General features: G+C 40.5%; 2 protein-coding genes across 12 annotated transcripts in view; one reads left to right on the plus strand and one right to left on the minus strand.

Moving 5' to 3' along the window:
- ZAR1L (zygote arrest 1 like) overlaps positions 1-14,412 on the plus strand; it is a 110,316-nt gene that overhangs the window by 77,578 nt on the left and 18,326 nt on the right. For 3 of the 5 annotated variants that reach the window (XR_009496608.1, XR_009496607.1, XR_009496609.1), the window contains exons 4-7: positions 10,247-10,363; positions 11,229-11,354; positions 12,727-13,126; positions 14,096-14,248. Coding sequence is in view for 1 of the 5 variants with exons in the window: in XM_059892117.1 (XP_059748100.1) it covers positions 2,387-2,536 (150 nt within the window). In the remaining 4 variants the exon portion in view is untranslated. Of the gene's footprint in view, positions 1-2,386; positions 2,537-10,246; positions 10,364-10,383; positions 11,355-12,726; positions 13,127-14,095; positions 14,249-14,412 lie in introns of those variants that run through there. The other 2 variants (XR_009496610.1, XM_059892117.1) reach the window with 2 other exon arrangements.
- Positions 1,407-14,412, minus strand: part of FRY (FRY microtubule binding protein) — a 328,350-nt gene continuing 315,344 nt past the window's right edge. For 4 of the 7 annotated variants that reach the window (XM_024999812.2, XM_024999809.2, XM_059892005.1 and 1 more), the window contains 5 exons: positions 14,221-14,304; positions 7,687-7,704; positions 5,544-5,654; positions 3,979-4,181; positions 1,418-2,869 (listed from right to left, as the gene is read on the minus strand). In XM_024999812.2, coding sequence (XP_024855580.1) covers positions 2,611-2,869; positions 3,979-4,181; positions 5,544-5,654; positions 7,687-7,704; positions 14,221-14,304 — 675 coding nt within the window. In that variant the 3' untranslated portion in view covers positions 1,418-2,610. Of the gene's footprint in view, positions 2,870-3,978; positions 4,182-5,543; positions 5,655-7,686; positions 7,705-14,220; positions 14,305-14,412 lie in introns of all 7 variants that reach the window. The other 3 variants (XM_024999814.2, XM_059892004.1, NM_001205616.1) reach the window with 2 other exon arrangements.

Genomic DNA, 14,412 nt, shown 5'->3' on the forward strand with positions numbered 1-14,412 from the left:
ACATCTTTACTAACAGTAACAGTCTTACCTGTCGGTGGGAATAGGACATTCACATGCCTCTAAAATGTATGGTGCTTTTACTGAAATACTCAATTTGGACACTACAGGCTAATCATGTTATGTCTTAAGTTGCAGTACAGCTGCCTGAATTGCCTTTTTGTGCCAGTGGATAAAGTGTGTGACATTCTGGGGCTAAAAAGCATGATGGTAGGAGGAGGTGTTCCTCCTCAGAGGTGAGGAGATAGGCATCTAAAGGAGAGGGCAGATATCCTACTCCTCCTCTCCTGTGTCTACCCCTGGGGAAGTGAACATTAAGGCTTCAGTAACAGAGGGAGAACACGATACCCCAGGAGACTTGAGGGCAGCTCTAAAGTCACTGATTGTTGGGCTCCGCTGGGGCCTGTCTGCAGCTTCAGGGGGCCCTTCTGCTTCACTAAGGGAGAGGAGATTAAGAAGCAGGAAAAGTAGAACTCTTTCACATTAACCTGTTTAAAAAAAATAAAAAAACAGGAAACCCCCCCCCCCTCATAACTACAGATGATATTACTGAAAAACTCTCTTTTTAAAAGAATAACCCAATCATGGTGGTTCTTTGCTGGGTAAGAGGCCACGGTGGAAAATTCAGTCACGACTGATCAGTCCTTTCTAGTGGGGGTCCCAGCAGAACTCAGAGTTGCCTAGTGTTGTTAACCACAGAAACCTGCATTTTGTGAAATTTCCACCCCCTCTGCCCCCCAAGAGATTGTGATTCAATTTTTTCCTACAGATTATGGTTAATCATCTTTAGGGTAAGTTGAAAATCATCAAAATAGTATGTTGACAGCAATGTCCAGAAAGTCATTAAAACCCAGTTAATAATTGTATCTGTGGTAAAATTAAAATCTTGGATCAGACTCTGTTGTGGATACTTCTAGAGAATTACTACTTATGATTTAGTTGTATATTAGGAAACAAGTTACATTGGTTAATCTAAGGAGTATAAGTAGGAAGACCATAGAAGTTAGATTGTTGTGTGTTTCCATGATCCCATTTTTTGAGTTGGGTGAAGAATAGATGGGTTGTGGTGAAAGAATAGAACTCACTACTTTTTCCTTATCATTAATGGGTCTCTTTCAAAATTTTAAGGATGACAACCTAATGATAGGCTGTGGATAATGAGAGCTCTTGTTTTCTGGTTTCTTGCTTCTGATTGTAGTGAGAGCTGGTTGAGGGTTACAGTCTTTGGTGTCCACCTCAAGAGGTTACAGAGACCTCCTGTTTCCCAGTGTCATAGTACTTGCTTCACAACCCCCTGGCTGCCAATCATGGAACACACGAGTGTGGTACTCCTTGAGATTGTCACCATGGCAACTCACATGCAAAAATATAAATCAAAGCAAAAATCTTCATTAAGTAGAAATAAAACCTGTGGTCAGTATGATTTTTTTTTTTTTTACTTTAAAGGCAGTTCTAAACAGAATGTCAACCGAGATTACATCACAAAAACTTTAAATGTATTTACAGAGTGAATAAGTTACATAGATAAACTTTGAATATGTTTCTGATGTGCAACAGGTTTACATGCACACAGCTAACACTTGACAGCATTAAATTTAAGGAGAAAACTTAAGAATGGCCCTTTACATATATATTACAAATAAAATGACATTTCTTAAGAAACAAAGTGACAACTCATATTTTACCTTTATGTCCTATTTCTGGCTATCCACGTGGATATTAAAATATGCATGCGTAACAGGTGGAGAGACTTGGAATTTATAATGTGGATGTCTTTCACTTTTTTCTACAAAATGGCAAAGTTGGTTAAAATTAACACTCATCCTTCTGTAGTATAAATATGTTCATAAAAGCAACATTCTAGTAAAAAGCAGCCAAGATCCTTAAAAAAAGGTCTATCTGGACCATTTTTGGTGCGAGGGTCTTAATCACAGACCCCTGCAAAGAGATCCAGGGCTTTCCGAGACAGTAGCCTAGCAACATAAGAAAGGTACTTCATAGCAGCTCCTTTTAGATACAGTAATGGTATTCAAATTTCAGTGTACATTAAATTGTCCATTTACAATTCCCTTTTCACATACACAGGCTGTCAGCTTTTGACCATCTTACAGTTTTCAGTGGCCAGCTTCATTCTGCCTGCTCCTTCCTCAGCTCACCTCACACACACACAAAAAACAAAGGTTAAAAAAAAAAAAGGAAAAAGAATGTACAAGTTTTAGAATATAAAATATTTTTTAGTGAAGAAAACATTGCACTTTTGCCAATCTAAAATTGTTTCTAGAAAGGAGGGTATTGTTCAGAGTAGTTGGCTTTGGTATGCAGTGGAAGTCACATCTTCAGTAGTGAGTTTTTGCTCAGTAAAAGGTTAACGCGATTTTGTGCCACACAGGATGACGGATGGAGGCTGTTCCAGAACGGTCCTATGCTACCTTGGTTCTTAAGAGTATTGCTACACGTGGGAAGTTCTGCCATCCTCTTTATGAAAAGTCCTGCAGGTAACAAGAGGGAGAACAGTCTGACCAAGCCTTTTGAAGGCTGAGAAGACACCGAATGACGTCATCCCAGCACGGCAGCACCCCCAGCTTGGCGCCCATGGGGGATGGGAGGCTCCTGTCAGAGGCTAGTGCCGGACACGCTGGAGTCGGGAAGGAAGGCGGTGAGGACCCGGTAGCTCTGGGCCCTGCGGATCATGTCCCGGATCTCCATGTTCAGCTCCATCAGCTTGGTGCAGATCTCAGTCAGGCTCTGGTTAGACCCCACCAATGCGTAAGTGCCCGTCTGTCCCAGAGTTTGATGACGGAAATAAATATTCAGCAGTGTCTGGACCTCGTCGTCAGAACTGCTTCCAAAGATGTCATTGGGCCACAGACTTCTGCAGGCAGAAAAGAGTAGCAGAGGTTAGAGGCACTGTTACTTATAAGGTTGAGTCTTTTTTTTTTTTAATATAAATTTATTTATTTAAATTGGAGGCTAATTACTTTACAATTTTGTATTGGTTTTGCCATACATTGACATGAATCCGCCACAGGTGTACACGTGTTCCCCATCCTCCTGAACCTCCCTCCCACCTCCCTCCCCTTTATTAGTATAAGAAAACTACTTTATGAATACAAAAGCTTTATTGAGGTAAAATTCACACACTATACAATTCAGCCATCCAAAATATAATTCTGTGGCTTTTTTGGGTAATCAGAATTGTGTAAATATAACTATAATCAATTTTAATATTAATTGTTATTGGTTTTGGTTAAAAAAACTAGAGAAGAATATCAGGAATAGGGGGATTTTCCTCACTGTCTAGTGGTTAAGCCTCTGAGCTTCCACTGCAGAGGGGAGTAGGTTTGATTCCTGGTTGAGGAACTAAGATGTGGCCAAAAAAAAAGCCAGAATGGAATCCTATAATCTTAAAACATTTATTTGCTATAGCATTGTGGTTACAATGAATGTAAATATACTATCAAAATGTAGGGAGAAAGTCCCAAAAAGGATACATTCAAAAAATTAGTTTTAAAATTATTTTGGAGTATACTTTAAAGTGTTTAAACATTTTAGAGATGACAGATAACCAGAACCAACACTCATATTTCAGACAATAAGTTCTGAAACCTGATGTTTCTGTCATGGTAATCGGAAGGATCTGAGGAGACTTTATATAAACATCTCAATGTTCCTTCCACAGTGATTTAGTACCTAGCCCTGACAAAGTGACTGTTAGGCACGCATGTATTTTAACCATCTCTAACTAGCAGGCTTCCCAAGTGGCACTAGTGGTAAAGAACCCGCCTGCCGATGCAAGAGACTTAAGAGATGCAGGTTTGATCCCTGGGTCGGGATGATCTCCTGGAGGAGGGCATGGCAACCTACTCCAGTATGCTTGCCTGGGAAACCCCATGGACAGAGGAGCCTGGAAGGCTACAAGTTCATGGGGTCAGAGTCAGACGTGACTTAGCAACGAAACAACAATACAAATAGTCCCGTTACCTGCATTCCCTTATTTGCCGTAAAGCCTTGCCAAGTTCATTGTTCTTCAAGCACTCAAGCATGGACTGGATGGCTGCCTCAGTGGACGTGAAGGTTGGCTCGGACCACACCCCCTCGACGTAAAGAGGGTCAGCTGCAATGGCTGCAGTGGCCTCCTTCAGGTTTTTCTTTAGGTCACTCAGTTCCCTGGACATATTTAGCAGCTGTTCAAAAAAAAAAGTATTTTTAGTGTATTTAGTTGCAGGCTGGATTTTACACCCCCAATTAAAATTGTATGACGTCTGGTTAAGCACAAGCTTAATATCTCAGTAAACTAAAAACAGGACTGATGGAACTATACTGCTTGATATATGTAGGGCTATGGGGCTGTATGCATTGAATAACTGTATCAACAGCTGGCATACTCTGCTTGTATAAAAGATTGACTCCTCTTAATGTTTTCTATTTAAGTAGAAGGGAACACATAGAGATAAAATGCACTAAGAGAACAGGCGGGGGAGCTGGGTAAAGCTGGGTTTAGATGCCACTTGTGCATTCTTGACTACTACATGGTCAAGCAGATAGACTCTTATGTGCCTTCAGTGCTGTGAGACTGAAGATGTTATCCACCTCACAGCTTATTTAAACAGTTGGGCACATAAGTGCCTAATAAATGTAATCACGAACATGGACCTGTTTGAAGAATAAATTTTTATCCCTAACCCTATGCATTGGGAAAAGATGAAAGACATAATTTTAAGAGAGAGGAGGAAAAATCGTAATGTCACATTAGTATTAATCACAGAGGTAAGGATATTTTCCCTCAGATTCACTGGAACCAGAAGATCCTGTGTTATTAAGAAATAAACCATAAAGAGAATCTGTGTCACTTCTAGGGCCCCTGAAGTGTACTGTTGAAGATAGCTGTATTGCAATTTGACCTCAAGAGCATTTAAAAAAAGAACAGATGTGAATTTAAAGGTTTTTTTCCTTTCTAATGCAAACTGAGGATGACTGTTTTCTTTGGGAAGTTGATTTACCCAATATCTTTGCCTTTCTTCATTCCCAGCTTGCTCACTGAACAAGCTATAGAACTGAAGCCCTCAAGGACAGTCTTCACGCAGATGCTGCTTAGACACAATGATACACTCCAGCCCCAGGCTCAAAATTAAAAGAAGTTAATAAGCCTTTTATATAGTTGTTAGACTGTCTTAGACACATAGTTTTTAAAGCTTGAAAGTTAATCTCTTATTTCAAATCTAGGTAAGTTTTAAATACTGAAGGTGTGTGGATCTCATCGCTAGGGTGAGCACCTCCCTCAGCGCTGTGCCGAGCTGGCTCCCCGGGACCCTCAAGGCTGTCCTTGCATTTTGTGTCCAGGTAGGTCACTTGCCTCGCCCAGTCCTGGCACCACCAAAGGAGCATGGAAATAAATAGGAGACACTAGTGTTTTAAGACTTGTGCTTAAGTGAAATGATTATAAATGTTCAAGTGATTTTATTACACACAGACTGGTCGGGGGCAGAACAAAGGAAAAGCAGTGCCGAGCTCATGGCAGGACCTGGGGCTGGGGGTGGGGTGCTCACCTCTGGCGTGGAGCTGACTTCGTGCACCTGGCCGATGAGCTTACAGTAGGACTGAAAAAGCAGCAGCAGCTGGAAGTGTAGCTTATACAACCTCTGACACAGTTCCAGTTGCTAAAGAGAGAATTTGTGTAGGAAGAAATAGTTACTAAGGATCATTCTTACATAGTAAGTGAAATCTTAGTGGAGACGAACATTTTTTCTTTTTAAAACAAGGAAGCGTAACTAGCTGTTACCATTCTAAATAACACAGAACAATAAAATCCAATCAATGAATATCAGTGAGAAATTCACAGTATAATATAGAATAAAACAAATCCTGTAAGATTACTAAATAGAATTAGTAGCTATAAAGGGACTTGGTGAACTGCCAAATTTCCATTATATTTGTCCATTAGATTTAATATCTACAAATTACAGCTGTGGTTGTGTTAATTTTTATAAGCTATATGTCTTTTAAAACATTTTCTTTTTATTAAAAGTATATTTGAAAGGCACGACATTAAGTGGTTCTAGGTGTCAAAATTTATCAATTCAGGAGACACTCGAGAGATTATTCCTCGTGACGATTTTGGCTGCCACTTACGGTGCAGGCACGGATCTTAAAGTTTGTAAACACAGGAAAAGTCATGTGATTGTCTAAGGTTCTGTGCCAGTTTTACCGACAATGTTTCTACTCAGTGCTCAACAGATACATGTTGAATTAGATATAAAAAGGGCCCAAAGTGCTTACAAAAAGGAGAAATGATGAAAAGCATGCAAAACTTTCTGTGGAAAGAATTTTTTAAAACTATTCCTACAAAATGGGCCTTAAGCCCTATAGACACCTCTGGAATTGAAAATGTTTTCATTATATAGCATACATGTACTGTAAAGTAAGGATAAACCATGAGTAATTCCAACACCGATGATCATGACTACTGTTTGAGCTGTATCTGCTTAATGGCCTCTAAACTTTGCCTGTTTATCCCAGGAAAGGGTTAGCTGCTAAGTAGAGGATGGGATTCTGCCAGAGGAAAAAGGACAGCCTTCACCAGATAGAACTGCATGGCTCAGCAGTCATCAGTGAAAGTGGGTTAAATATGTGGCTTAAACCAACACTTCACCATTCAAATGTGGTTAAGTAAGGATAAACAGGGCCTTTCTTTTACTCTTGGTGTGTGTGTGGAAGTTGCTCAGTCACGTCCAATTCTTTGTGACCCCATGGACTATAGCCCACCAGGCTCCTCTGTCTGTAGGGATTCTCCAGGCAAGAATACCGGAGTAGGGTGCCATGCCCTCCTCCAGGGGATCTTCCCAACCCAGGAACTGATCCAGGTCTCCCGCCTTGCAGGTGGATTCTTTATCATCTAAGCCACCAGGGAAGCTTAATATGACTAAAAAGAATGCAGAATTGAGAGCTGCTGAGGTGCTTAGGTGACTGCTGAGGTGACGTAAAATTTTTTTCCCCAGATCACTTTAAGGAGAGAAATGACAAGAATTTAAATTTAGGTTTTTAGGAAGAATATTCCATTAATGGTATTATTAACATACGTTTGATCCTAATTTTTAAAAATGACTCTAGTTCGTGCTAAGACCATGCTGGATAGAGTTTTTCTTTCTCCTTTCTCCCTGGCCCTTAGGGTAGGGGGAAATTCTACTTAAATTTTTGTGATCTCTCAGTGCTTATAACAAGCCTAAGTTTAAAGAAGTAGCTATACTCACTCATTAATGCAAATTAGGTCTTTGGTTGTTTTAGTAACACATTTTATGATCATTTAAACTTTTGTTTGTGGAAACCTTTCAAAATCAGGTATTAAAGACAACTTTCAGATAAAAAAGTATCATCTAAAAACAGAATGTTACCTTTCACAAGTTAGGGTGAAACCCAGCTATGAAAACCCTGACTTTTCTAAGTGTTCAGTAATGGTAGCTATTACTAGAAATACCCCACCTAGCGCATGGGAGTTCATAGCAACATAGGTTTCTATTTTGGGAGGAAAGCAGCCTGGAATCTAATAAAAACTACATGTCTTAGTCTACCAAATAAAAGAAAATGAAACAAAAAAGGGAAAAACATGCTAAAAGATGTAATAGTCACAGTAAAAATAAGATTTGTTATGGGTCCATGCCTAAATGGACAAAGTATGAAAGAAAGTTAACTTACTGCAAGAGATTCCATTTGCTACACAGCAAGCATGGCACAGGAAACAAAGGAAAGGAAAGAGAGTACAGGGTCAGTGTACTGCATGCAGCAGAGAGCACGGCCCTCTTCAAGAGCAGAGCCGTCCAGCAGTATTAGCATCGCTCGCCCCACCGTGATAAATGCTTGCAAATGTTGTACCCATTCAACATGCACAGCGGTCCAGTTTAAGACAAGCTCTAATGGGAAACGTGTCATTGGAAAACATAATTTGCGATCCTTTAGATTCTCTTGATTAGTTGCTTTGTTGATCTTGGAGGCCGTAAGTGAAAACTTGTATTGCTTGAAGATTTTAGTGTTTAAATGTGAATAACATGTAAATGTAGTAAAACTGTGAAGATGCCATTGGATTAATTTGGAAGAACTACCGCCCCAAACAGTCATTGCTAAATGTTAGTTAAGGCAGAGTCTTTTATGTGCTTGGCTCCGTATCTGCTGAACTATGACTATCTAATTAGCATATAATTAACAGTCTAAGTGGCATTTTCTTTAGTCCTATTGCTTTCCACATTGAGAATATCTGACAGGAGTGAGTGAAAGTCACTCAGTTCTGTCCGACTCTTTGCGACCCCATGGACCTTATAGTCCATGGAATTCTCCAGGCTAGAATACTGGAGTGGGTAGCCTTTCCCTTCTCCAGGGGATCTTCCCAACCCAGGGATTGAACCCAGGTCTCCCGCTTTGGAGGCCAATTCTTTACCAACTGAGCCACAAGGGAAGCCCTCTGACAGGAGAGCTATATATTACTTCAAAGGATTGAATGTTGTCTTTATCCTCCCAAACAAGTGTGAGCTATAACAAGTAACCTTGCATTTTATTTTTTATAATTTTTCCCCCATTAGTGAATTTCTAAAAGTCTTCTAGAACCAACCATTAGTCTAGAAGAATATAAATTTGTACTTGGGCCATGTTCAGCTACAGCTGTCATATTTTTGGTGTCACCATATTGTAATCATAGACTTGTTAGGGAAGGTTTCTGTATGTGGTAAGAGATTACCACAACCTGACTGAATATTAAAAAAAAAATCCACTTGGCCATTTCTAACTATGGGTCAATACATCTGGTTCTGGATATTCAAAATATTTAAGGATCTTCTATTTCTAATCACCGATAACAAAAACCACTTACTTTAAAACTCTTTCCCAAAAAAACCTAAATTATCATCAGTTTAATATGTTGTACTTAACATAAGGTACAGTATACAAAAAATAAAGCCAGCAAATTATTATTAATAAAACTATCAAATTATTAGTATCTTCAAACATAAAGCATCATCAGTACCAACTCCCTCACCCCCTGCCTTCTCAGGGTCTCTTCTTGTCTCACTTGCTAGTAATACCATGTGGGTCTGGCACATTGATGACTGCTGTATCAAGTTTATTGAGTAGTTTTTTTGACCCTGGCTGTAAATAGATTTTAAAGCTTTAAGCCTGTGATAAAGATTATACAACCCAAGTTATTTACTATTTTCAAGAAAACTTTATAACGATTATGCTAGACATTTTTATAACCAAACCTTACATACGACTGAAAGACAGAGTCACATAAGAAAGGATTACAAGGCTAGTCTTAAATCTACACGTACAGAGTCTCCACTGTGAGGACTTTTTAGAAAACATCAAATTTGATTGAAATGTTAGTAAGCACCTTAGCATGTAACTGCTTCTCCCATGGAATTTACTTTCCAGAAGCATGGAAAGAAGCAAGTACTGAGCAATTACAGGGTCTTATGTGAAGAAACTGCTGTGTTTTTACTGGTTTCCAAAACAAGGTTGTAATCCCAGAAGGTCGTCAGATCAGCTAAAGGAAAATCTTCTCTGTTTAATGAAGGCCAACGAGACTTTCTGACTCCAGCCTCATGCTAAGGAATTTCATTGTCAACAAATTCCTCCCACCTGGCACTCAGGGCACAAAATTGTGTTTCTTGGGAGCTGGCCAACTTGATGAACACCGGTTCTCCGAGTCCTTCTTACACACTCCTTTTTAGGTAGGCTAGTCTAAGCTGCATTGATATTTACTATCTCAAAAATCCTTTCCTTGGCCTCAGGCTGGGACCAAGTTTGCATTTAGAGTTTCAAAAAGATAGTGAAAAATGCCTTTCAAGGAAAATGTTAAGCTTTTTCCCCGCCCTGTGCTAATATTTTCTGGTATCCAGGTTGTAAAAATAATCCCTTGAGAAATCTTTACAGATGTATTTGTTTTTGGTGATTCAAGATTCTTTTGAAAATGTGGAAATGTCACTGTTTTATTTGGTCACAAACATTTTCTTTAAGCCCTGTTCCTGTACACCTGATACAGCGTGATTTATTGAACTGGATTTAGAGGTATGTTTTCTCAAAATGAGAAGAAAAATTAAGTCAAGATATTAAGAACCCACCGTAGACAAGGTAGCTTTAAAGCCTAGACATCAGCGGTAGCACAGCCATTCTTGTTTGTCTGTACTCTGCTCTGAAAGGAGTGCTTTGCTTATGACAGCTAGTTAGGTGAAAAATCTAAGAATTTTTCTTTTTTTTTGGCATGCAGGATCTTAGTTCCCTGACCAGGGATCAAACCTGCCCCTCCCTGCATTGCAAGTGTGGAGTCTTAACCACTGAACCACAAGGAATGTCCCCCCCTTAGAAATTTTTGACATGTCAGAAGGTAAGTCACAGTATTACTGTTAATATATTAGCTATGGTTTTCACCATGTTTAATCTCTGAAAGTCACTGGTTTAAACTAAACTTGATAGAATTTAGAAAATCTAGCCAAGTGTTGAAGCTTTCCTACTTTTGTGTTGCATGTGTTGCTTCAGTTGTGTCTGACTCTGTGACCCTAGGAGCCCCTAGGCTCCTCTATCCATGGGATTCTCCAGGCAGGTGTACTGGAGTTGGTTGCCATGCCTTCCTCCAGGGGATCTTCCCATGCCAGGGGTCGAACCTGTGTCTTTTATGTCTCCAGCATTGACAGGCAGGTTCTTTACCACTAGCACCACCTGGGAAGCCCACTCTGTTATATAGATGCTTGTGACCTCCTGAGCAGGTAGAAACAATACGTTCTCACTGTTGCTAACATCACTTGGCTCTGGCACATTGATGACTGTTGTATTACATTTATTGAGTAGTTCTTTTGGACATTTGTCATGAATATCTTCCAAAATTTTGAAAGATAAATACGTTTAAGCCTCTAATATAGATTGCACAGCTTGAAGTATTTACTTTTCAAGAAAACTTCCACTTCAGGAGGCATTTCCTTAGTCAGTCTAGAAAAGAGATTCCTTATAGAGAACGACTGACTATCTGAAGTTTAATGGGTTACAGTTTAGCTGGAGAAACATTTTGTCTTGTTCAACATTTAGCTTGTTGTTCAATCTGTAGAACAGAGGTTGCAGGCTTCTCCCATTCATGGATTAGGCAGGGATAGGAAACACACAACCAAGAGGGTTAGTGTCCAAGAAGATTCTATGATGATTTGAATGTAATAAAATGTAGTGGGGCTAAATGTAAATTATTGTACTTGAGTCCATAGGGTCGAGTGTTCAAGTAGTGCTCAGAAATGGCTGTGAAATTCCGTGTCCATCAGCTAAAATCACTTACAGCAGATGAAGCGATGACCTCTGCAGCTTTCCCAGGGCCAGCTCTGCAGAACCAGGAGGTGAGCTGTGCTAATTCACTGAAGGCTTGAGGTTGTGGCCTGGAGAGCCCAGAGCTGCAACGCTTTACCCTCACCTACATTTCTATGAACTTCAGCTCCCCAGAAGCCACTCCACAATGAATTCCACGGGCAATGGATAGGTCAGTGCTGGCTTTTAAGTCATGTAGAGATGTGTCTGTCTTCAGGATGTGCACAGGTGGAGAAAACACTGGTAAAGCCATGTCTGGGACTCACATGCCCACCTTGTTTTACATCTTATTAACTGTGCGCTGTGCCTCATTCTAGAACTGGTATTGTAGTCACCCAATAGCCTAAAGTATTAACTAATCATGCCTGCCTTAAAAAAAAAAAACAAAAAAACAACTTCTGTTCCAAAATCCTTCTCACATATTAGAAGCACTTTTTTCAGGAGCACGGTTTGTTCTGTTTTGTACACGCACTGGGAATCCTCCTCCAAGGCTCCTTCCAGGAGGGAGCCCAGCACGGGGGCCCTTGCATCTTAGTACACAGAGATGGTTCTCACAGCAGCAAAGAGGAACACTGGCGTTTTTCTCAAAAGGCACAACTCTTTCTACTTGGCGTTCACTTCCCCATTTTGGGGCCTAGGTACAGAGGCACATGTTCCTATCATAAAGAAAACAACATCGTGATGGTTGGCTCTCACCTGCAGGGTCAGGAACTCACTGCACAAGGATGGTGGAGAGCCACCCAGCTCAAGGTGGCTGCCACTGCTGCTGCCACTGCTGCCACTTTAGGAAGGCAGGCCTGGTGTTGCTAGCTTTTAATTTTTTTTATTTTAAGAGATGCCATAAATGCTGTTTTGAGGGTATGTGTGAACAATTTCAAGTTCACACTTGTTCAAATGTGTTCACACAAGTTCAAATGTGTTCACACAAGTTCAAAATGTTGAATCAATTAACTTGTACAAGCTGAATAAAACATGTCTGTGAATTGGTTATAGCTTATAGGCTACCTAAGTGTAAACTCTCCTCATTAATTTGATGTCACAACTTTATATTGAGAATAGACAAAAAGTCAGAAAATATTCAACATCTAGAAAACAATTATATTCTCTTCCACAAATTCCACAGTAATTTCTCACTTATGTCACCTGTTAAGAATGACTAGAAATCGGCTACTGCCATTATGGGGCAAGCCTTGGGGTCTGGAGACTTCACATGCCTGTCTGTACGTGGTCATCATCTCTGGCCAGCTGACATCTCTAACTGCTCAAGAGTTTGCTAGGTTTAGTAAGGTAAGCACTAATCCTTCCACAAAGTCCACGCTTGTCTGAAATAGAATATACACGTGGAGTAATTTCTGTCATGTTGACTTTGCAATTTATATCCAGATATAATTTTATTTTCCCCAGACATAGATTCTTCAAGTGAAAGCTTACTTCCTAATCCCTGCTTCCATCTGTCGTCATGCAAAGAGTGCTCAGAATAATGGGCACCATCAAACTATTCCAGAAGACAGAGAATCTGACTTAAAAAAGAGAGCTGGAGTAAATCACTGGAGGATAAGCAGTGCTCTGAGGTCAAACATTTGTTCGGTTTTTCTTTGGAATGGAAGCCAAATGGTAGCTCCAATTAGAAAAATAATCTCCCACCAACTCTGGATATAAGATCAATATTGAAATGGAGCAACACCATCATTTCTGCACAAGGCCCACCTTGAAGGTGATTTCTCATCCTTTGAAGGCCCCACACTCTGACATGCTTTTCTCGATGTGATAGTGTAATTACAAGTGGACATCTCTGCCTTGACTAGTAAGTAGCCTCCTAACCTGTCTTCCCAAATCCTCGCTTGCTCACTAGGTCTATTTTCACAGGAGTGTGGGAGAGCCCCAGTCTAATCACACCCTCCTGTTAACAACTTTTAATTGGTTCCCATTGATGTCAGGATAAGCACCCAAGCCCTGCATGGTCTGGCTTCTGCAACTTTTCTCCTGGTCACTTCCTACCTGCCTTGCCACACAGGATCCCTTCAGTCTTCACAAAGGGTCATTTTCCCTGCCACTTTGGGGCCTTCACAGGCTCACCGAGCCCCTGCCTTCCACCCTGCAACCCCTGGCACACTCCAGCTCAGAGCTGAGATCTCTGCCTGAATGGCACCTCTGTGGAGAAGCCTTCCCGGAACCGCCCTCTCATTAGGCCAGGTTTTCTGCTATATCCTTTCATAGCTCACTGTTCCCACCTTTCCTTAATGGCACTTGTCACAGTTTACACACATATGACTGTTAATGTCCATCTCCCTGAATAGATCAGAAGCTCTACCCAGGCAGAATTCACTGTTGTACCCACCATGGGGACCACTCAGCAGTAACTACAGAATGAGTGACTTCACGCTTTTCTGCCGAGTTTCTTTTACAAGGCGGCACACATTTATAAGCCAGCTGGACTGAGGTGTATACTTAAAGCAGTTCTAAATGAGAAGAAAAATCTGAGTGATTGCTGAAAGGTCAACAGAGACTTTCTTCACTGAAAGAAGTGGTTCAGTGAAGAATTAATGATTTTTTTCCCTCTTTTAAAAATTTTTAATTGAAAGATAATTGCCCTATGACATTGGTTTTATATTCTGAACGAAGAACAGTTTTATTAGGAAAATGGTTAGTATAGTTAGTGTCCAGCAGAAAGGTTATTTTTATACTTCTGCTTTTCCAAAAAGAAGACCCTCCCCCACCAATCCCATCAACACACCATCATGCTTGGCTCATGTCATTCTTGCTTACTGTACAGGTCTCGTGGGAATGTATGGGATGATGCTTCCTCCCTCTTCCCAAGTTCCACGCTTCTTGGGTATATCAAAACCAACACACAAAGTCAGAGCACAGAAAAGATGAACTCTAACAGGTGTTCATTACCTTCTCCTCTGAGTCCCCGGGTTGACAGGTAATCACTCCATCTCTCGAGCCTCCTGCAAATGTCGCCTTACAGTTTGCGAGCCACTGTTGTCAGAGAGAGAGACACGGGTGAATTCAGTGGTGGCTTAAGAATGTGTTTACTGTAAGAAAGACCTTACAATAATAGCCCAGCTATTTAAAGATTCTGCCAGC

This window comes from Bos taurus, chromosome 12 (genome assembly GCF_002263795.3).
Source record: "Bos taurus isolate L1 Dominette 01449 registration number 42190680 breed Hereford chromosome 12, ARS-UCD2.0, whole genome shotgun sequence".
NCBI lineage: Eukaryota > Metazoa > Chordata > Mammalia > Artiodactyla > Bovidae > Bos > Bos taurus.